We start from the raw sequence: 24,528 nt of genomic DNA, 5'->3' as shown, positions 1-24,528 counted from the left end.
GGGAGTTAGATATGGCCCTTATGGCTAAAGGGATCAGGGGGTATGGAGGGAAGGCTGGTACAGGGTTCTGAGTTGGATGATCAGCCATGATCATACTGAATGGCGGTGCAGGTTCGAAGGGCCGAATGGCCTAGTCCTGCACCTATTTTCTATGTTTCTATGTTTCTACATATCACCCTCTCCTTGAGAAGCAATTACCATCACATCCACACTACACATCACCTTCTCCGTGTGACACAATTACAATCAGATCTACACGACACATCACCCTCACAGAGTAAGACAATAACCATTAGATTCACACAACACATCACCCTCGCCCTGTGAATCAATTACAATCAGATACACACTACACATCACCCCCAGTGTGTAAAACATTTGCAATCAGATCCACATGTCGTATCACCCTGTTCATGTGAGACAATTACCATCAGATACGCACTACACATCACCCTCCCGGTGTGAAACAATTACCTTCAGATCCACACGACTCATCACCCTCAGAGAGTGAGACCATTACCATCAGATCCACATGACATATTACCCTCACCGTGTGAGACAATTACCATCAGATCCACACTACAGATTAGTGTCACAGAATGAGACAGTTACGATCAGATCCACACTACACATCAACCACTCCATGTAAAACAATTACCTTCAGATCAACACGACAGACTACCCTCTCTGTGTGACACATTTAACATCAGATCCACAATACACATCACACTCTGTGTGAGACAATTACCATTGTGTCCACACTACACATCACCCACACAGAGTGAGACAATTACCATCAGATCCACACGACATATCGTCCTCTCCGTGTGAGATAATTACCATCATTTCCAGACTACAGATTATCCTCAAAGGGTGAGAGAGTTACAATCAGATCCTCACTACACATCACCCTGTGTAAAACAATTACCATGAGATCCACACGACACATCGCCCTGTCAGTTCACTTTATTTTACTTTTGAGGCAATTACCATCAGATACACTCTAATGATCACCCTCACAGAGTGAGACAATGACCATCAGATCCACACTACATACCACCCTCTCTGAGTGAGACAATGACCATCAGATACACTCTAATGATCACCCTCTCTGAGTGAGACAATTACCATCAGATCCACACTATGGAACATAGAACGGTACAGCACAGTACAGGCCCTTCGGCCCACAATGTTGTGCCTCCCATATAACCCCCCACCTTAAATTCCTCCATATACCTGTCTAGTAGTCTCTTAAACTTCACTAGTGTATCTGTCTCCACCACTGACTCAGGCAGTGCATTCCACACATCAACCAGTCTCTGAGTAAAAAAACCTTCCTCTAATATCCCCCTTGAACTTCCCACCCCTTATCTTAAAGCCATGTCCTCTTGTATTGAGCAGTGGTGCCCTGGGGAAAAGGTGCTGGCTATCCACTCTATCTATTCCTCTTAATATCTTGTATACCTCTATCATGTCTCCTCTCATTCTCCTTCTCTCCAAAGAGTAAAGCCTCCCTTAATCTCTGATCATAATCTATACTCTCTAAACCAGGCAGCATCCTGGTAAATCTCCTCTGTACCCTTTCCAATGCTTCCACTTCCTTCCTATAGTGAGGCGACCAGAACTGGACACAGTACTTCAAGTGTGGCCTAACCAGAGTTTTATAGAGCTGCATCATTACCTCATGACTCTTAAACTCCATCCCTCGAGTTATGAAAGCTAACACCCCATAAGCTTTCTTAACTACCCTATCTACCTGTGAGGCAACTTTCAGGGATCTGTGGACATGTACTCCCAGATCCCTCTGCTCCTCCACTCTACCAAGTATCCTGCCTTTTACTTTGTACTCTGCCTTGGAGTTTGTCCTTCCAAAGTGTACAACCTCACACTTCTCTGGGTTGAACTCCATCTGCCACTTCTCAGCCCACTTCTGCATCCTATCAATTTCTCTCTGCAACCTTCGACAATTTTTTGAGGATGTAACTATGAAAATGGACAAGGGAGAGCCAGTGGATGTAGTGTACCTGGACTTTCAGAAAGCCTTTGATAAAGTCCCACATAGGAGATTAGTGGGCAAAATTAGGGCACATGGTATTGGGGAAAGAGTACTGACATGGATTGAAAATTGGCTGATTGACAGAAAACAAAGAGTAGCAATTAACAGGTCCCTTTCGGAATGGCAGGCGGTGACCAGTGGAGTACTGCAGGGTTCAGTGCTGGGACCGCAGCTGTTTACAATATATATTAATGATTAAAAGTAACATGAGAAAATTTGCCGATGACACAAAGCTGGGTGGCAGTGTGAAATGTGAAGAGGATGTTATGAGAATGCAGGGTGACTTGAACAGGCTGGACGAGTGGGCAGATGCATGGCAGTTGCAGTTTAATGTGGATAAATGTGAGGTTATCCACTTTGGTGGTCAGAACAGGAAGGCAGATTCCCACCTTCTCCGTGTGAAAGATTTACCATCAGATCCACACTACACATCATCCTCACCGAGTGAAACAATTACCATCAGATCCACACTACACATCAACCACTCCATGTAAAACAGTTACCATCAGATCAACACGCCAGACCACCCTCTCCGTGTGACACATTTAACATTAGATCCACACTGCACATCACCGTCTCTGTGTAAAAGAATTACCATCAGATCCACACTACACATGACCCTCCCCGTGTGAGACAATTACCATCAGATCCACACTACGCATCACCCTCTCCGTGTGAGACAATTACCATCAGATCCACACTGCAGATTACTGTCACAGAATGAGACAGTTACGATCAGATCCACACTACACATCAACCACTCCATGTAAAACAATTACCTTCAGATCAGCACGACAGACCACCCTCTCCATGTGACACATTTAACATCAGATCCACACTACACATCATCCTCTCGGTGTGAGACAATTACTATCAGATCCACCCGACACATCGCCCTGTCCATGAGAAACAATTACCATCAGATCCCGACGACATATCATCCTCTCAGTGTGAGACAATTACTATCAGATCCACAATACACATCACTCTCCCCGTGTGAAGCAATTACCATCATTTCCACACCACACATCACCTCCAACTTGTGAGACAATTATCATCAGATCCATACTACACATTACCCACTCTGTGTGAAAAATTTACCATCAGATCTGCATTACACATCATACTCTCCGTGTGAGACAATTACCATCAAATCCAAACTTGGTGGCTTCCATTAGTCTCGCGAGACCATGGATCTGTGCCTGGAAAGTCTTGCTTCAGTCTGTGTTAGAGCAGCGTCTGTTGTGGCTGTAGAGGCCCACACGGGAGTGACAGTCTCGGCTGCAGCGACTGCACTTGAAGGCGCTGTCCTCCAGTGTTGTCTTGGTGCTGTTTTCCCGACGAGTGCGCTTTTCTTCAGCAGTAAGCCTCAGCTTCTCCTCTCCTCTTTTTAGACCTCTGCGTAGTTCCAGCCTCCAGTGAGAGCGATCGCTTGCGATGCCCTCCCACCTCTCGACGTTCATTTTCAGTGACTTCATGTCTCTCTTGCAAACGTCTTTGAAACGAAGATGTGGCTGCCCTTGTGCTCTCTTGCCAGAGGCCAGTTCCCCGTACAGCAGGTCTTTCGGGATCCTCCCGTCTGACATGCGGTGTACGTGGCCCAGCCAGCGGAGAAGGCGTTGTTGGAGCAGGGTGAAGAGGCTGGGTATCTGGGCGCGGGCCAGGACCTCATTGTTGGTGACTCGGTCAGTCCACGTGATGTCCAGGATGCGTCTCAGGCTGCGAAGCTGGAAGGCGTTAAGACGCTGCTCTTGTCTGTAGTAGAGGCTCCAGGTCTCGCTGCCGTAAAGCAGTGTGCTGAGGACACAGGCCCTGTAGACTGCAACCTTGGTGTGTGTCGTCAGTTTTCTGTTCTCCCAGACTCTCTTTGTCAGCCTGGCGAATGTTGAGGCTGCTCGTCTGATCCGTCTGTTGATCTCGGGGTCTAGGGAGAGGCTGTCCGTGATGGTGGAGCCAAGGTATGTAAACTCGTGAACTACATAGTTGTTGATGGTATTGGTAGGGCGGTGTCAATGCCTTGGCCCAACAAGTTGGTTTTCTTCAGGCTGATGGTCAAGCTGAAGTCCTGGCAGGCTCTTGAGAAGCTGTCCATGAGGCGTTGCAGTTGCTCTTCAGAGTGTGTTGCCGCATCATCTGCAAACAACATGTCCCTGATGAGTACTTCACGAACCTTGGTTTTTGCCCTCAGCCGGGACAGACTGAACAGCCTCCCATCTGATCTGGTGTGGAGGTAGACACCATCAGTTGATGTTCCAAAGGCGTGCTTCAGCATAACTGCGAAGAAGATGCCGAACAGGGTGGGGGCAAGCACACAGCCCTGCCTCACACCGCTGCGGATGCTGAAGGCCTCCGAAGAAGAGCCGTCGAACTGAAGAACGCCCTTCATGTCGGTGTGGAGTGACTGAACTATCCCAAGGAGCCTCGGGGGACAACCAATCCCGGTGAGGATTTTGAACAAGCTGTCTCTGCTCACAAGGTCGAAGGCCTTCGTGAGGTCAATGAAAGCGATGTAGAGTGGTTGTCTTTGCTCTCTGCATTTCTCTTGTAGCTGTCGAAGGGAGAAAATCATGTTGATTGTGGAGTGTTCTGACCTGAAACCGCACTGAGACTCGGGAAAATAACCTTTCGGCTATTTTCTGCAGTCTAATTTACATCAGATACACACTGCACCTCACTCTCAGAGACTGAGACAATTACCATCAGATTCACACTACACATCACCCTCACCGTGTGAAACAATTTCAATCAGATACAAGCTACACATCACCCCCAATGTGTAAAATATTTACAATCAGATCCACATAATGCATCACCCTGTTCGTGTGAGACAATTACCATCAGATACACACTACACAATGTCCTCACAAGGTGAGACAATTACAGTCAGATTCACACTACACATCACCCTCTCCCTGTGAAATAATTACCATCAGATCCACACGACACACAACCCTGACCGTGTGAGACAACTACCATCAGATACACGCTACACATTGCCATCACAGAATGAGACAGTTATGATCAGATCCACACTACACATCAACCACTCCATGTAAAACAGTTACCATCAGATCAACACAACAGACCACCCTCTCCGTGTGACACATTTAACATCAGATCCACACTACACATCATCCTCTCGGTGTGAGACAAATACTATTAGATCCACTCGACACATCGCCCTGTCCATGAGAAACAATTACCATCAGATCCACACGACACGTCATCCTCTCGGTGTGAGACAATTACTATCAGATCCACACTACATATCATCCCAGGGAACTATAGACCGGTTAGCCTGATGTCGGTGATGGGAAAGATGCTGGAGTCAATTATAAAAGATGAAATTACGACACATCTGGATAGTAGTAACAGGATCGGTCTGAGTCAGCATGGAATTACGAAGGGGAAATCATGTTTGACTAATCTTCTGGGATTTTTTGAGGATGTAACTATGAAAATGGACAAGGGAGAGCCAGTGGATGTAGTGTACCTGGACTTTCAGAAAGCCTTTGATAAAGTCCCACATAGGAGATTAGTGGGCAAAATTAGGACACATGGTATTGGGGACAGAGTACTGACATGGATAGAAAATTGGCTGGCTGACAGAAAACAGAGTAGTGATTAATGGGTCCCTTTCGGAATGGCGGGTGGTGACCAGTAGCGTACCGTAGGGTTCAGTGCTGGGACCGCAGCTGTTTACAATATACATTAATGATTTAGATGAGGGAATTAAAAGTAACATTAGCAAGTTTTCTGATGACACAAAGCTGGGTGGCAGTGTGAAATGTGAGGAGGATGTTATGAGAATGCAGGGTGACTTGGACAGGCTGGGCGAGTGGGCAGATGCATGGCAGATGCAGTTTAATGTGGATAAATGTGAGGTTATCCACTTTGGTGGTAAGAACGAGAAGGCAGATTATTATCTAAATTGAGTCAAGTTAGGAAAAGGGGAAGTACAATGAGATCTAGGTGTTCTTGTACATCAGTCACTGAAAGCAAGCATGCAAGTACAGCAGGCAGTGAAGAAAGTTAATGGCATGCTGGCCTTCATGAGAAGGGGAATTGAGTATAAGAGCAAAGAGGTCCTTCTGCCGCTGTACAGGGCCCTGGTGAGACCACACCTGGAGTACTGTGTGCAGTTTTGGTCTCCAAATTTGAGGAAGGACATTCTTGCTATTGAGGGAGTGCAGCATAGGTTCACAAGGTTAATTCCCGGGATGGCGGGACTGTCATATGTCGAAAGATTGGAGCGACTGGGCTTGTATACTCTGGAATTTAGAAGGCTGAGAGGGGATCATATTGAAACATATAAGATTATTAAGGGATTGGACACGCTGGAGGCAGGAAGCATGTTCCCGCTGATGGGTGAGTCCAGAACCAGAAGCCACAGTTTAGGAATAAGGGGTAGGCCATTTAGAACGGAGTTGAGGAAAAACTTTTTCACCCAGAGAGTGGTGGATATATGGAATGCTCTGCCCCAGAAGGCTGTGGAGGCCAAGTCTGGATAGAGCTCTTAAAGATAGCGGAGTGAAAGGTTATGAGGATAAGGCAGGAACTGGATACTGTTTGTGGATGATCAGCCAGGATCACAGTGAATGGCGGTGCTGGCTCGAAGGGTAGAATGGCCTACTCCTGCACCTATTGTCTATTGTCTATTGTGTCTCTGTGTGAGACAATTACCATCAGATCCACATGACATATTACCCTCTCTGTGTGAGATAATTACCATCAGTACCAGACTACAGATTACTATAAAAGGGTGAGAGAGTTATGATCAGATCCACACTACACATCACCCTCTCTGTGTAAAACAATTACCATGAGATCCACACGACACATCGCCCTGTCCGTGTGAGACAATAACTATCAGATCCACACCACATATCACCCTCACAGAGTGAAACAATTACCATCAGATCCATACTACACACACCCTCTCCGTGTAAGACAATGACCATCTGATTCACACGACACATCACCCTCTCTGTGTGAGACCATTACAATCATATCCGCACTGCACATCACCCTCTCAAAGGAAGACAACTACCAACAGATCCACACTACACATCACCCTCTCCGTGTGAAAGAATTCCCATCGGATCCACACTACACATCATCCTCTCCATGTGAGACAATTACCATCAAATCCACACTACATATCACCATTTCCGTATGATACAATTACCATCAGAACCACACGACAGATAACCCTCAGCTTGTGAGATAACTTACATCAGATACACACTGCACCTCACTCTCAGAGACTGAGACAATTACCATCAGATCCACACTATAGAACATAGAACATAGAATAGTACAGCACAGTACAGGCCCTTCGGCACATGTTGTTCTGCCGACCCTCAAACCCTGCCTCCCGTATACGCCCCCACCTTAAATTCCTCCATATACCTGTCTAGTAGTCTCTTAAACTTCACTAGTGTATCTGCCTCCACCACGGACTCAGGCAGTGTATTCCATGCACCAACCACTCTCTGAGTAAAAAACCTACCTCTAAAATCCCCCTTGAACTTCCCACCCCTTAATTTAAAACCATGTCTTCTTGTATTGAGCAGTGGTGCCCTGGTGAAGAGGCACTGGCTATCCGCTCTATCTATTCCTCTTATTATCTTGTATACCTCTATCATGTCTCCTCTCATCCTCCTTCTCTCCAAAGAATAAAGCCTTAGCTCCCTTAATCTCTGATCATAATCTATACTCTCTAAACCAGGCAGCATCCTGGCAAATCTCCTCTGTACCCTTTCTAATGCTTCCACTTCCTTCCTATAGTGAGGAGACCAGAACTGGATACAGTACTCCAAGTGTGGCCTAACCAGAGTTTTATAGAGCTGCATCATTACATTGCGACTCTTAAACTCTATCCCTCGATTTATGAAAGCTAACACCCCACAAGCTTTCTTAACTACCCTATCGACCTATGAGGCAACTTTCAGGGATCTGTGGACATGTAACCCCAGATCCCTCTGCTCCTCCACACTACCAAGTATCCTGCCATTTACTTTGTACTCTGCCTCGGAGTGTGTCCTTCCAAAGTGTACCACCTCACACTTCTCTGGGTTGAACTCCATCTGCCACTTCTCAGCCCACTTCTGCATCCTAACAATGTCTCTCTGCAATCTTTGACAATCCTCTACACTATCTACAACACCACCAACCTTTGTGTCGTCTGCAAATTTGCCAACCCACCCTTCTACCCCCACATCCAGGTCGTTAATAAAAATCACGAAAAGTAGAGGTCCCAGAACCAATCCTTGTGGGACACCACTAGTCACAATCCTCCAATCTGAATGTACTCCCTCCACCACCACCCTCTGCCTTCTGCAGACAAGCCAATTCTGAATCCACCTGGCCAAACTTCCCTGGATCCCATGCCCTCTGACTTTCTGAATAAGCCTACCATGTGGAACTTCAAATGCCTTACTAAAATCCATATAGATCACATCCACTGCACTACCCTCATCTATATGCCTGGTCACCTCCTCAAAGAACTCTATTAGGCTTGTTAGACACGATCTGCCCTTCACAAAGCCATGCTGACTGTCCCTGATCAGACCATGATTTTCTAAATGCCTATAGATCCTATCTCTAAGAATCTTTTCCAACAGCTTTCCCACCACAGACGCAAGGCTCACTGGTCTATAATTACCCGGACTATCCCTACTACCTTTATTGAACATGGGGACAACATTCGCCTCCCTCCAATCCTCCGGTACCATTCCTGTAGACAATGAGGACATAAAGATCCTAGCCAGAGGCTCAGCAATCTCTTCTCTTGCCTCGTGGAGCAGCCTGGGGAATATTCTGTCAGGCCCTGGGGACTTATCTGTCCTAATATATTTTAATAACTCCAACACCTACTCTCCCTCAATATCAACATGCTCCAGAACATCAACCTCATTCATATTGTCCTCACCGTCATCAAGTTCCCTCTTTTTGGTGACTACCGAAGAGAGGTATTCATTGAGGACCTCGCTCACTTCCACAGCCTCCAGGCACATCTTCCCACCTTTATCTCTAATTGGTCTTACCTTCACTCCTGTCATCCTTCTGTTCTTCACATAATTGAAGAATGCCTTGGGGTTTTTCTTTACCCTACTCGCCAAGGTCTTCTCATGCCCCCTTCTTGCTCTTCTCAGCCCCCTCTTAAGCTCCTTTCTTGCTACCCTATACTCCTCAATAAACCCATCTGATCCTTGCTTCCTAAACCTCATGTATGCTGCCTTCTTCCACCTGACTAGATTTTCCACCTCACTTGTCACCCATGGTTCCTTCACCCTACCATTCTTTATCTTCCTCACCGGGACAAATTTATCCCTAACATCCCGTAAGAGATCTCTAAACATCGACACCATGTCCATAGTACATTTCCCTGCAAAAACATCATCCCAATTCACAGCCGCAGGTTCTAGCCTTACAGCCTCATAATTTGCCCTTCCCCAATTAAAAATTTTCCTGTCCACTCTGATTCTATCCTTTTCCATGATAATGCTAAAGGCCGGGGATCAGTGGTCACTATCCCCCAGATGCTCACCCACTGAGAGATCTGTGACCTGACCCAGTTCGTTACCTAATACTAGATCTACTATGGCATTTCCCCTAGTCGGCCTGTCAACATACTGTGACAGGAATCCGTCCTGTACACACTTAACAAACTCTGCCCCATCTGAACCCTTGGAACTAATCAGGTACCAATCAATATTCGGGAAGTTAAAGTCACCCATGATAACAACCCTGTTATTTTTGCACCTTTCTAAAATCTGCCTCCCAATCTGCTCCTCAGTATCATTACATATCACCCTCTTGGTGTGAGAAAATTACCTTCAGATCCACACGTCACATCACCCTCCCTGTGTCAGAAAATTACCATCAGATCCACACAACACCTCCCCCTCTCCGTGTGAGACAATTACCATCAGTGCCACACTACACATCACCCTCAGAGAGTGGGACAATTACCATCAGATCCAAACGACACATCACCCTCTCCGTGTGAGACAATTACCCTCAGAACCACACTATACATCACCCTTTCTGTGTGAAACAATTACCATCAGATCCATACTACACATCACCGTCACAGAGTAAAACAATTTTTTTTAGATTATGAGGACACTCAGTCCTCATTTATTGTCATTTAGAAATGCATACATTAAAAAATGATACAATATCCCTCCAGAATGATATTACAAGAAACACGGGACAAACCAAGACGAAAGCTTACAAAACCACATAGTTATAACATATAGTTACAACAGTGCAAAGCAATACCGTAATTTGATAAAGATCACACCATGGGCATGGTAAAAAAAGAGTCTCAAAGTCCCGATAGCCTCATCATCTTAGGCAGACGGCAGAAGGGAGAAACTCTCCCTGCCATGAACCTCCAAGCGCCGCAAACTTGCCGATGCAGCACCTTTGGAAGCACCCGACCGCAGCGGACTCTGAGTCCTTCTGAAAACTTCGAGCCTCCGACCAGCCCTCCAACACAGCACCGAACACCATCCTTGCCGAGCACTTCGACCTTGCCCCGGCCACCAAGCAACAAGCAAAGCTGAGGACTTGGGGCCTTCCCCTCCAGAGATTCTGGATCACACAATAGCAGCAGCAGCGAAGCAGGCATTTCAGAAGTTTCACCAGATATTCCTCCGTGCTCTCATGTCTGTCTCCATCAAATCAGGATTGTGCACGACACCCTACTTGACAAATAACAGAAATCACCACCGGAGTGGCCGTTGTGAGATGTGTTGCGCTGCCATCTTTTCCTCCCTCCTTACTACCATCAGATCCACACTACACATCACCCTCTCCATGTGAAACAATTACCTTCAGATCAACACCACACATCACCCTCTTTATTAATCTTTTTATTGATTTAAAAGGAGCATAGATACATCAAGAGGAGAATTATCTCAAATATATATATATCAGTAACAATACAAACCGAGACTAAGATGGACATTGTCAAAATCATTGATATTGTTAAACTAGTATAAAGGCAGCAGACAGGATCTTCTGGTTGCCACCTACTTCAACACTGCTTCACATTCCCATTCAGATATGTCCATACATGGCCTCCTCTACTGCCATGATGAGGCCAAACTCAGGAAGGAGGTGGAACACCCCTCATATACCGTCTAGGTAGTCTCCAACCCCTTGGTATGAACATAGAATTCTCCAACTTTCAGTAATTCCCTCCCCCTCCCTTCCTCTATTCCTGTGTCACTCTGCCCCTCCCCCAGCTGCCTACCACCTCCCTCATGGTTCCGCCTCCTTCTACTACCCATTGTATTTTCCCCTATTCTTTCTTCACCTTTCCTGCCTATCACCTCCCTGCTTCCCCTCCCCCACCCCTTTATCTTTCCCCTGGAACCTACCAGCCTTCTCCTTCCCATCCTCCTCCACCTTCTTTATAGGGCCTCTGCCCCTTCCCCCTACAGTCCTGACGAAGGGTTCCAGCCTGAATCGTTGACTGATCGTTTCCACGGATGCTGCCTGACCTGCTGAGTTCCTCCAGCATGTTGTGAGTGTTGCTTTGACCCCAGCATCTGCAGATTATTTTGTGTAAAGGATGTATCAAATGTCTGACTTCTTATTTTCTCTACACTTAAACAGGACATGATGGAGGAGAGCCAATAAAACACAGTCGGTGGATTAGCATCCTTCCACTTCAAGAAATGGCTCTCCTAGCCAATAAAGTCGAAAAGGCTATCATATGTTGAGCGGAAACAGGAATGTTTCCTGCTTCCGATGGGATAATCCCAAAAATTGCTGTAAGCAAATTAGGTTGTAGATCCAGACCAAGACTTTTGATAGTGTTGTAAAAACATCTCTCCAAAAGTTATCTAGTTTTATACAAGACCAATACATATGAGTTAAAGTGGTCAGCTCAGTATTACATCTGTCACAAATAGGATTGATATTGGAGAAAATACGCGCTATTTATCCTTTGACATATGGGCCCGATGCACTACCTTGAACTGTATCAAGGAATGACGGGCACAAATAGATGAGTTGTTAACCAAATGAAAAATTTTACTCCATTGATTATCTGAAAATGACTCTTGAAATTCCAATTCCCAAGCACGTTTGATTTTATCATTAGATATCATTTGTGAGTTCAATAACTGTTTATAGCTATCAACCCTTTTTGAAATGTTTTAAACTGAAAGAGAACATCTGTCATATTAGGTGGATAAGCAGAAGGGTAAGTTGACAACAAACCATGTAAAAAATTCCTAATTTGTAAATATCTAAAAAAGTGTACATCAGATAAATCATATTTATCCACTAACTGAGAAAAAGACATTAAACAGTCCCCTGAAAACAAATTTGAAAAAGTCACTATTCCCTTGGTTTTCCAGATTAAAAAAGCCTTATCCAAAATTGATGGTTAAAAAAATAATTGAGATGGATATTACTAGAAAGAATAAAATTATTTAACTCAAGAAATCTATGAAACTGAAACCAAATTCAGAATGCATGTTTAATAACGGGATTAAAATCTTGTCTACTAATCTTAGAAAACAAAAAGGGAAGAGGAGTTCCCAGTAAAGAGGCCAAAGAGAACCCTTCCACCGAGTTTTCCTCCAAATCCAACCATGAAGGACATTCATGTGTATCTGAACATTGAATCCAAAAAGTAACATATCGAATATTAATTGCCCAATAGTATGTTCTAAAGTTTAGCAAAGCCATACCACCATCCTTTTTTAATTTCTGCAATAAGAGTTTACTCAATCTAGGATTTTTATTGTTCCAAATATAAAATCAGATTATAGAATCTATTCTGTCAAAGAACTTTTTAGGAACAAAGGAAGGAACTGCCTGAAATATATATAAAAATTTCAGTAAAACTATCATTTTAATAGCATTAATTCAACCTATTAATGATAATGTCATGGGCGACCATTTAGAAAGCATTTGTTTGGTGTAGCCAATTAATGGAAAAAAATTATATGTATAGAGATCCTTAAAATTTTTAGTAATTTTAATACCAAGATAGGTAAAGTAATTTTTAGCATTACTAAAAGGCACCTGATGATTTGGATCCGAGTAATTATTAATAGGAAATAACTCACTTTTATGTAAATTTACTTTATACCCAGAAAAACTACTGAATTCAGAAAATATAGATAACATAGAAGGAATAGGTTTCCTAGGATCTGAAATATAAACTAACAAGTCAACTGCATATAATGAAACCTTGCGTATTTTGTCCCCTCTTTTAATACCCTGAACAGTCTCAGAATCTCTAAGAGCAATAGCAAGGGGTTCTAAGGCCAAGTTAAATAATAAAGGGCTGAGAGGGCAGCCCTGTCAGGTACCCCTCTGTAATCTAAAATAGGAAGATTTTTGATTATTGGTTATAACAGCAGCCATGGGAGCATGATAGATCAATTTAATCCAGGAAATAAATCCCGGGCCAAGATTAAATCTTTCCAAAACCTCAAATAAGTAAGACCACTCCACACTATCAAAGGCTTTCTCGGTATCAAGAGAAACAACACATTCAGATTCTGTAGATGGAGAAGAGTGAATAATATTGAATAATCTTCGAATTACCCTCTCCGTGTGAAACAATTACCATCTGATCCACACAATACATCACACTCTCTGTGTGACACAATTAAAAACAGATCCACACTGCACGTCAATCTCTCCGTGTGAGACAGTTACCATCAGATGCACACTACATATCACCCTCTCTGTGTGAAAAAATTACAATCAGATCCACATTGCACATCACACTCTGCATGTGAGACAATTACCATCAGATACACACTGCACATCACCCACAGGGAATGAGACAATTACAATCAGATCCACACTCTGCATCACCCTCTCCATGTGAGACAATTACATCAGATCCACATGACACATCACCCTCTCAGTGAGAAATAATTACCATCAGATCTAGACTACACATCTCTTTTCTGTATGAAACAATTATCATTGGATCTCTTCGAGGCATCACCCTGACAATGTGAAACAATTAACCTCAGAGCCCCATGCACATCAAACACTGTATGAAATAATTACCCTCAGATTATCCATGTGTAACAATTGCAGTGAAATACCCTTCTGCACATCTCTCACTCTGTGTGCACTATTACCCCGATCTCCTTGACACATCACCCTTCGTATGTGAAACAATTATCATCAGATCCTCTCTACAAATCAACACCTCCATGTGAAAGAAACGCTCTTGGATCCCCTCTCAGTGTGAAACAATTACCCTCAGATGCCCCTTCCACGTCCCCTCAGCATGTGAAACAATTATGCTCAGATCCTCCTTAACATCATTCTCTCTGTGTGAAACTATTACCGTCGATCTCCTCTACACACTCTCTGTGTGAAACAATTACCCTCAAACACCCCTCTACACATCACCCTGTCATCCAATTACACTGCTCATTTTCAACAAATCCGTAGCCTGGCAGTGTTTCACCCAGTTACACTCCTCATTATCAAGAACAACATGGCTCTGTGATTTCATGGTGTTACTGATAATGAGCATTGTAGTTAGATGAACCACTGCGATGCCATGGTGTTGTTGTAATGAGGACAGTGTGGAGGGAGCAGTGTAATTGGATAAACCTATTACAGTGCTCTTTATCAACACCACCATGGTATTGCAGCAGTTCGCCCAATTACAGTCCTCGTGATTAGTGGCGAACTAATTGATTGGAAGAGATAGTAAGCTTTGCACAGGTCGTGGAGAAGAGTTTAAAAAAGGAGCTTGGCACATTAGCAGCAGACCAATCGATTCAAAGAGAGAGTGAGCTTCGCACAGGTCAGGGAGAAGCACACAGACACAGTAGCTCATCATCACGCAAGGACAGTGAGAAAGGCCCGAAGTAAAAGAGAGACACTGTCTGGCAGAGCGGTTGGCAAAGAAGCGATCATCATAGTAGTGTAAGTCAGAGTAGTAGGGCTTTGGCTCATCGGGGCTTCAGCAAGGATGGACCTAGGCCAGATAGGTTGCTTTTTTCCCTCCTCTAACAAGAATAGTGGGTATGACTAGGTGTCAGATGTGGGATGTCCAGGAGACTTCCAGCCTCCCTGATGGCCACATCTGCACCAGGCACATCGAGTTGCAGCTGCTTAGAGACAGAGTTAGGGAACTGGAAATACAGCTCGATGACCTTCAGCTTGTTAGGGAGCATGAGGAGGTGATTGACAGGAGCTACAGACAGATTGTCACCCCGGGGCCACGGGAGACAGATAGGTGAGTGACCATCAGGAGAGGGAAGGGAGGGTGTCATGTAGTGGAGAGCACCCCTGTTCCCGTCCCCCTTAACAATAAGTACTCCATTTTGAGTACTGCTGGGGGAGACAGCCTACCTGGGGGAAGCAACAGTGGTCGCACCTCTGGCACAGAGACTGGCCTTATGGCTCAGGAGGATAGGGAACGGAAGAGGGTGGCAGCAGTGATAGGGGACTCTACAGTTAGGGGGTCAGACAGGCGATTCTGTGGATGCAAAAAAGAAAGAAGGATGGTAGTTTGCCTCCCAGGTGCCAGGGTTCATGATGTTTCTGAGCACGTTGACAATATCCGGAAATTGGAGGGTGAGCAGCCAGTGATCATGATACATATTGGTACCAACAACATAGGCAGGAAAAGGGAGTAGGTCCTGAAAGCAGAATGCAGGGAGTTAGGAAGGAAGCTGAGAAGCAGGACCTCACAGGTAGTCATCTCAGGACTGCTGCCTGTACCATGTGACAGTGAATATAGGAATAGAATGAGGTGGAGGATAAATGTGTGGCTGAGGGATTCAGATTCAGATTTCTAGATCATTGGGACCTGTTCTGGGGCAGGACGGGTTGCACTTGAATCTGAGGGGGACCAATATCCTGGTGGGGAAGTTTGCTAAAGCTACTGGGGAGGGATTAAATATACTACATAGAACATAGAAATTTACAGGACATTACAGGCCCTTCTGCCCACAATGTTGTGCCAACCATGTAATCTACTCTAGAGACTGCCGAGAATTTCCCCAGCACATAGCCCTCTAATTTTCTAAGCTCCATGTACCTACCTGAGAGGCTCTTAAAAGACCCTATTGTACTTGCTTCCACCACCACTGCCAGCCATGCATTCCACACACCCACCACCCTCTGTGTGAAAAACTTACCCCGAAATCCCCTCATTAAACTAGACTTGCGGGGGTGGGAACCGAAGTGAAGAGGCAGAGGATGGGGAGGTTGGAGCACAAGTAGAGACAGCTTGTAGGAGTCTGTGAGGGAAGATAGACAGATGTTAGAGCAAAGATGCACTCAGCCTGATGGTTTGAGATGTGTCTGTTTTAATGCAAGGAGTATCATAAACAAGGTGGATGAACTTAGAGCATGGATCAATACATGGAACTATGATGTTGTGGCCATTACAGAGACTTGTCTCAGGGGCAGGAATGGCTGCTGAGTGTTCCGGGCTTCAAAAGGAACAGAGAAGGAGGCAAAAGAGGTGGGGCATGGCATTGCTAATTAGGGATAGTGTCACAGCTGCAGAAATGGTAGTTATGGAGGGATGGTTGACGGAGTCAGTGTGGGTAGAAGTCAAAAAACAGGAGAGGGGCAATAACTCTACTGGGTGTTTTTTGTAGATCCCCCAGTAGTAACAGGGATATCAAGGAGCAGATAGGGAGGCAGATTCTGGAATGGTGCAATAATAATAGGGTTGTTGTGATGGGAGATTTTAACTTTCCTAATATTGATTAGCATCTCCTTATTTAGATGGGGTGGAAGTTGCTAGGTGTGTTCAGGAAGGTTTCCTGACACAATATGTAAATAAGCCAACTAGAGGAGAGGCTGTACTTGATTTGGTATTGGGAAACGAACCTGGTCAGGTGTCAGATCGCTCGGTGGGAGAACATTTTGGAGGTAGCGACCACAACTCTATCTTCTTCACCATAGCGCTGGAGAGGCATAGGACCAGACAATTTGGGAAAACATTTAATTGGGGTAGAGAGAGATATGTAGCTATTAGGCAGGAACTTGGGAACAGATGCTCTCAGGGAAATGCATGGCAGAAATGTGGCAAATGTTCAGGGAACATTTGCATGGAGTTCTGCATAGGTATGTTCCATTGAGATGGGAAAAGGATGGAAGAGTTAAAGAACCATGGTGTACAAAGGATGTAGAAAATCTAGTTAAGAAGAAAAGAAAAGTTTACAAAAGATTCAAGAAACTAGGTACTGTTAGAGATCTAGAAAATTACAAAGTTCCTAGGAAGGAGCTTAACAGTGGAATTAGGAGAGACTGAAGAGGCCATGAGAAGCCCTTGGTGAGCAGGATTAAGGAAAACCCCAGACGTTCTACAAGTATGTGAAGAGCAAGAGGATAAGCCATATGAGAATAGGACCAATCAGGTGTGATAGGTGAAATATGTGCATGGAGTTGGAGGAAGTAGCTGAGGTACTTAATGAATACTTTGCTTCAGAATTCACCAGAGAAAAGGACCTTGGCAATTGTAGGGATGACTCACAGCAGACTGAAATGCTTGAGATACAGACGTTAAGAAAGAGGATGTGCTGGAGCTTTTGAAAAGCATTAAGTTAGATAAGTCACTGGGACCGGATGAGATCTACCCCAGGCTACTGTGGGAAGTGAGGGAGGAGATTGCTGAGCCTTTTGCGATGATCTTTGCATCTTCAATAGGGGTGGGAGAAGTACCAGAGGATTGGAAGGTTGCAAATGTTGTTCCCTTGTTCAAGAAACGGAGTAGAGATAACCCAGGATAGACCAGTGAGTTTGACTTCAGTGTTGGGAAAGTTGTTGGGGAAGATGGAGAGGCATAATCTGATTAGGAATAGTCAGCATGGCTATCTAATGGTTCATCCAATTACAGACTTTGTTATAAACAACATCATGCATTGCAGTATGTTGTCCAATTACACTACTCATTACAACAACACCATGGTAATGCAAATGTTCATCCAATTACAGTCCTCATTATCAACAATACCATGGTATCGCAGCGGCTCGTCCAATTACAGTCTTTGTTATAAACAACACCATGGTATTGCAATAGTTTGTCCGAAACAACAGAGAAGATGGTGGTGCGACGCAGCTCGCAGCGGCCACTCCAGTGGTGATGTCTGTTATCTGTCAAGTAGGGTCCGTGCACAATCCTGATTTGCTGGAGACAGATGTGAGAGCACAGAGGAACATCTGGTGAAACTTCTGAAATGCCTGCTTCGCTTGCTGCTACTGTGTGGTCCAAAATCTCTAGAGGGGAAGGCCCCGAATCCTCAGCTTTGCTTGTCGTTCAGTGGCTGGGGTGATGTCGAAGCGCTTGGCAGAGGATGGTGCTCGGTGCTGAAGGACTTGTCGGAGGCTCGAAGTTTTCGGACGGACTCAGAGTCCGCTGTGGTCGGGTGCTTCCAATAGTGCTGCATCGGCAAGTTTGCGGCGCTTGGAGGTTCACGGCAGGGAGAGTTTCTCCCTTCTGCCACCTGCGTGAGATGATGGGGCTATTGGGACTTTGAGACTTTTTTTACCGTGCCCATAGTCTGCTCTTTATCAAATTACGGTATTGCTTTGCACTGTTGTAACTATATGTTATAATTATGTGGTTTTGTCAGTTTTAGTCTTGGTTTGTCCTGTGTTTCTTGTGATATCTTTCTGGAGGAACATTGTATCATTTTTTAATGCATGCATTTCTAAATGACAATAAATGAGGACTGAGTGTCCTCATAATCTATTCTATTCTAATCTAATCTAATTACAGACCTTATTTTCAATAATATTATGGTATCACAACGGTTCATCCAATTACTCTGCTCATTATCAACAACACCATGGTATCACAATGGTTCATCCAAATACAGTCCTCATTACAAGCAACAACATGGTAATGCAACGGTTCATCCAATTACAGTCCTCATTATCAATGGCAGCATGGTATCACAGCAGTTCGTTCAATTACAGTCCTTGGTATGAACAACACTATGGCACTGCAGCAGTTTGTACAATTACAATCCTCGTTATGAACAACACCATGGTATCCGCAGCGTTTCATCCAATTACGCTGCTCATTATCAACAACATCATGATATTGCAGCAGCTTGAGCAATGCTATTACAGCTTGGGGCATCAGAGTTCAGAGTACAATTCTGTCACTATCTCTGAATAGTTTTTCTGCTCGTCTCATGATTGCGTGCATTTCCGCTATTCTCTCACTGTCTGAAGATGAACCAGTTAGTAGGTTAATTGGTCATTGTGAATTGTCTGTGATTAGGTTAGAGTTAACTTGATGGTTTTCTGGACCATGCAGCTGATTGGGACGATGTATCTCCAAATAAAATAAATACATACAAACAATTTTCATATCATCTTGAAACTTACTAGTCATGGCTCGTCCATTTAGATTGTTCCTAACATCCTTAAAATTCTATAGGAAGAGGTGCAGTCGACGTTTCAGGCCGAGACCCTTCGTCAGGACTAACTGAAGGAAGAGTGAGTAAGGGATTTGAAAGCTGGAGGGGGAGGGGGAGATGCAAAATGATAGGAGAAGACAGGAGGGGGAGGGATAGAGCCGAGAGCTGGACAGGTGATAGGCAAAAGGGGATACGAGAGGATCATGGGACAGGAGGCCTAGGGAGAAAGACGGGGGGGGGTGACCCAGAGGATGGGCAAGAGGTATATTCAGAGGGACAGAGGGAGAAAAAGGAGAGTGAGAGAAAGAATGTGTGCATAAAAAGGAGTAACAGCTGGGGTACGAGGGGGAGGTGGGGCCTAGCGGAAGTTAGAGAAGTCAATGTTCATGCCATCAGGTTGGAGGCCACCCAGACGGAATATAAGGTGTTGTTCCTCCAACCTGAGTGTGGCTTCATCTTTACAGTAGAGGAGGCCGTGGATAGACATGTCAGAATGGGAATGGGATGTGGAATTAAAATGTGTGGCCACTGGGAGATCCTGCTTTCTCTGGCGGATAGAGCATAGATGTTCAGCAAAGCGGTCTCCCAGTCTGCGTCGGGTCTCACCAATATATAAAAGGCCACATCGGGAGCACCGGACGCAGTATATCACCCCAGTCGACTCACAGGTGAAGTGATGCCTCACCTGGAAGGACTGTTTGGGGCCCTGAATGGTGGTAAGGGAGGAAGTGTAAGGGCATGTGTAGCACTTGTTCCGCTTACACGGATAAGTGCCAGGAGGGAGATCAGTGGGGAGGGATGGGGGGGACGAATGGACAAGGTCTATTCCGACACCTCCCTCCCCTTTCTAGATCTTTCTGTCTCTGTCTCTGGAGACAGCTTATCCACTGATATCTACTATAAGCCTACTGACTCTCACAGCTATCTGGACTATTCCTCTTCTCACCCTGTCTCTTGCAAAAACGCCATCCCCTTCTCGCAATTCCTCCGTCTCCGCCGCATCTGCTCTCAGGATGAGGCTTTTCATTCTAGGACGAGGGAGATGTCTTCATTTTTTAAAGAAAGGGGCTTCCCTTCCTCCACTATCAACTCTGCTCTTAAACGCATCTCCTCCATTTCACGTACATCTGCTCTCACTCCATCCTCCCACTACCCCACTAGGAATAGGGTTCCCCTGGTCCTCACCTACCACCCCACCAGCCTCCGGGTCCAACATATTATTCTCCGTAACTTCCGCCACCTCCAACGGGATCCCACCACTAAGCACATCTTTCCCTCCCCCCCTCTCTCTGCATTCCGCAGGGATCGCTCCCTACACAACTCCCTTGTCCATTCGTCCCCCCCATCCCTCCCCACTGATCTCCCTCCTGGCACTTATCCGTGTAAGCGGAACAAGTGCTACACATGCCCTTACACTTCCTCCCTTACCACCATTCAGGGCCCCAAACAGTCCTTCCAGGTCCTTCACCTGTCCAGCTCTCGGCTCTATCCCTCCCCCTCCTGTCTTCTCCTATCATTTTGCATCTCCCCCTCCCCCTCCAGCTTTCAAATCCCTTACTCACTCTTCCTTCAGTTAGTCCTGACGAAGGGTCTCGGCCTGAAACGTCGACTGCACTTCTTCCTATAGATGCTGCCTGGCCTGCTGCGTTCACCAGCAACTTTGATGTATGTTGCTTGAATTTCCAGCATCTGCAGAATTCCTGTTGTTTATCCTTAAAATTCTGACTGTTTACCCTATCTGCACCTCTATTGATCTCATCTGGAGTCAGAAAGGTATGGGATTGTACAGCACAAAACAGGCCCCTCACTTCAACTTCTATCAGGTCACCTCTCAGCCTCCTTTGCCCCAGAGAAAACAAGCCCAGCCTATCTTTCCCAGGGTTGAAATGGCCAACACAAGAGGGTACAGTTTTAAGGTGCTTGGAAGTAGGAACAGAGGAGATGTCAGGGGTAAATATTTTACGCACAGAGTGGTGAGCGCGTGGAATGGGCTGCCGGCAACAGTGTTGGAGACAGATACAATAGGGTCTTTTAAGAGACTCCTGGATAGGTACGTACAGCTTACTAAAATGAAGGGCTATGGGTAACCCTAGGTAATTTCTAAAGTAAGTACATGTTTGGCACAGCATTGTGGGCCGAAGGACCTGTATTGTGCTGTAGGTTTTCTATGAACCATTTACAACTACCCTTTGCCTTCTGTGGGCAAGCCAATTCTGAATCCACAAAAGAAGGTCTCATTGGATCCCATGCCATTTTACTTTCTGTATCAGCCTTAAATGTATTAGGAATTTGCTGTGGTCTATGTTGGTTAGGGAACAACATGTAACAAAAAAACCAACAATTATAAACAACAAAGTTAGAGGTTAAAGTGTGGATATGGAATAAAATGTGGATAAATACAGAAATACCAGCATATCATTACAGAGTAAACAACATTATCAGAAGTGTTTACAGTGAAATGCCATGACAGGGCTGGGGGAGTGGTGAACTAAAATGGTTGCTCAGATTAACTGCCTGTGGGGAAGAATGTTTTAAAATGACATAACTCCCACTTTTTGGGATTACAGTCCATTTGCCAACACTCTGCCAAACTCTTCCATCTCCCGCCAAGCTCACTACTCACAACACCATCAGCTTTCCTATCGTCTGAAAATGTATCAAACCTGCTAAATTCACACTTTAATACGACTGACAATTTGTGATTTTCATTAACTTTGATGCCAGTGGGATTTCAGATCCTCGCCTCGCTCTCCAAATTATCCCACATACACTCCATAGTCCCGGCAAATTATGCTTAAAAAGGTCGGCCCAACATTCGTGGGCCGAGTGGCCTGTTCTATGTTGACCTGATAGAGGTGTATAAGGCATTGATCGTGTGGAGGCTTTTTCCCAGGGCTGAAATGGCTGCCACAAGAGGACACAGGTTTAAGGTGCTGGGGAGTAGGTACAGAGGAGATGTCAGGGGTAAGTTTTTTTTACACAGAAAGTGGTGAGTGCGTGGAATGGGCTGCCGGCAACGGTGGTGGAGGAGGCGGATACGATAGGGTCTTTTAAGAGACTTTTGGATAGGTACATGGAGCTTAGAAAAACAGAGAGTTATGGGGAAGTCTAGTAATTTCTAAGGTAGGGACATGTTCGGCACAGTTTTGTGGGCCGGAGGGCCTGTATTGTGCTGTAGGTTTTCTATGTTTCTATGTTCACTACTCTGCTTGTATGGTGACCTGGATGGTCACACATGACCTCAGCTCAAACCCTCCTTACACGGGAGGTACATCCTACCTCCTTCTGCAAAGGGGAGGTGACCTATTGAAACCTATAGAATATTGAAAGGCCTGGGTAGACTGGATGCGGAGAGGATGTTTCCAATAGTGTGGAGTCTAGGACCAGACGGCACAGCCTCAGAGTAAAGGGAGGTCCATTTAGAAGACACAAGGAAGAATTTATTTAGCCTGAGTGGTGAATCTTTGGAATTCATTGTCGCAAACGGTTGTGGAGGCCAAGTCATTGGGTATATTTAAACCAGAGGCTGATAGGTTCTTGATTGATCAGGAAATCAAAGGTTGCGGGGAGAAGGCCTGAGAAAGGGATAATAAATGAGCCAGGATGGGATGGCGGAGCGATCTAATTCTGCTCCGTCGTTCTGGTCTTGTCAACTGCCCTACCGAAGTACACAGAATCCTAGCCAAACCCTCCGGTGTTATATCCTAAAGCCTGCACTCAGAAAGGAAGTTGTCCCGGCCAAATATAGGGGTACTTCGTTCTTGTTCTGTCATCAGGTGAGACACCTTGACCTGTGTCGTACACCTCTCTAACCTTCCTTTTATTTGGGAAGTGCGCCGCTCCGCAAACGTGACTCACAGCCTTCTCGGTTAAATTCAGTTTGTCCCAGCCTCACCTTCCCGCAGGTTCGACCGCCGCTTTTCTCAATCAGGGAGAAAGTTCGGAGAGGTAAGACCGGATTTTCCTATAATAACTATACGGCGGGACATCCACTAAATCTGTGAGGGCAAATGTCTCGGAAATCGGGGGGAGGATCAGCGGAGAGGGACAGGGAAGAATGCACCGTTTTCAAAGGGGATTATTCACACTAAGGACTGGGTGAAAATTACCTCCAGTTCAGCGGCCCCCTTTCCCCAGTACCGCCTTACTTCTCTCTCATCTCTCCGAACTCTCCTCCATCCCTTCCACTCCTACTCCCACCTTCCCTCCGTCGTTCTCTCCCACCTGCCTGCCTCCCTCCCTGATGATAATCAGCCGATCCCGATCCCGTCCAGTCCGGTCCCCGGCCTTACCTGTATCGACTGGTAGCCCGCGGTCCCGCTCCTGGCTGACTCTCCTGCCCGTCCAGCCGCCCGGTTCCTCCGGTGTACAAGGGGTACCTCTGGGAGTAACTCACCCCGAGGGTGAAGAGCGATAACGAGACAAGACAAAGAGCGGCACACAAGTTCAGCCCAGGCATCTTGTCCCCGAATGTCTCCAGGAATTTGCCTCACGACGTCCTAGTAAGATTCACAAGATGTTAAACTCGCATCTGGACGGGACGCAACTCTCTCTAGCATCCGCACCGAGTGTCGAACCGGGTGGGTCAAACCCCGCCCAGAACGGAGCGGAGACCTCCCGGGACAGAGCGGAATGGGACCCCCCTCGCCACAAATCCTTACCTCGGTATCTGTCCAAATTTCATTCAGTTCGATGTTGCGATTCTCGTCGCTTGCCCCAATCCTCTCCGTCTCCTTCTCCTTCCTGCCCCCGCTCTGTTTTTCTGGTTTCCTCACATCTGTTCCTTGTTAAACTCAGCTCCGGAATGTAAGAAAAATATCTGCTGCCAAATGCGGTTTCTTCCAGGAACCCTCCCCCCGCCCTTCCCGAAACTCAGAGCGGAGCTCGGCGCTCAACTCAACATTGAGAAGCTCTGGCCCGGTTACCTGTCACCACAGACTCGACCGACACACCCAGACCTGCAAACACACACACCCCCGACCCACACACATACACCTCTACACACACACACCCAACCCCACACACATACACCTCTACACACACACACCCAACCCCACACACATACACCTCTAC

At 45.7% G+C, this 24,528-nt stretch overlaps 1 protein-coding gene across 1 annotated transcript in view; it reads right to left on the bottom strand.

Annotated features, from left to right (window-relative positions):
* Positions 1–24,271, bottom strand: part of LOC134350315 (EMILIN-1-A-like) — a 108,811-nt gene extending 84,540 nt beyond the window's left edge. Inside the window, exons 1-2 of the mRNA XM_063055358.1 lie at positions 24,117–24,271; positions 23,748–23,954 (exon numbers count right to left, since the gene is read on the bottom strand). Of these exons, the coding sequence (XP_062911428.1) occupies positions 23,748–23,914 (167 nt within the window). The 5' untranslated portion in view covers positions 23,915–23,954; positions 24,117–24,271. The remainder of the gene's footprint in view (positions 1–23,747; positions 23,955–24,116) is intronic.
* Between the last annotated feature and the right edge of the window lie 257 nt (positions 24,272–24,528).

This window comes from Mobula hypostoma, chromosome 8 (genome assembly GCF_963921235.1).
Source record: "Mobula hypostoma chromosome 8, sMobHyp1.1, whole genome shotgun sequence".
NCBI lineage: Eukaryota > Metazoa > Chordata > Chondrichthyes > Myliobatiformes > Myliobatidae > Mobula > Mobula hypostoma.
This window is presented reverse-complemented; position numbering and strand designations above follow the sequence as displayed.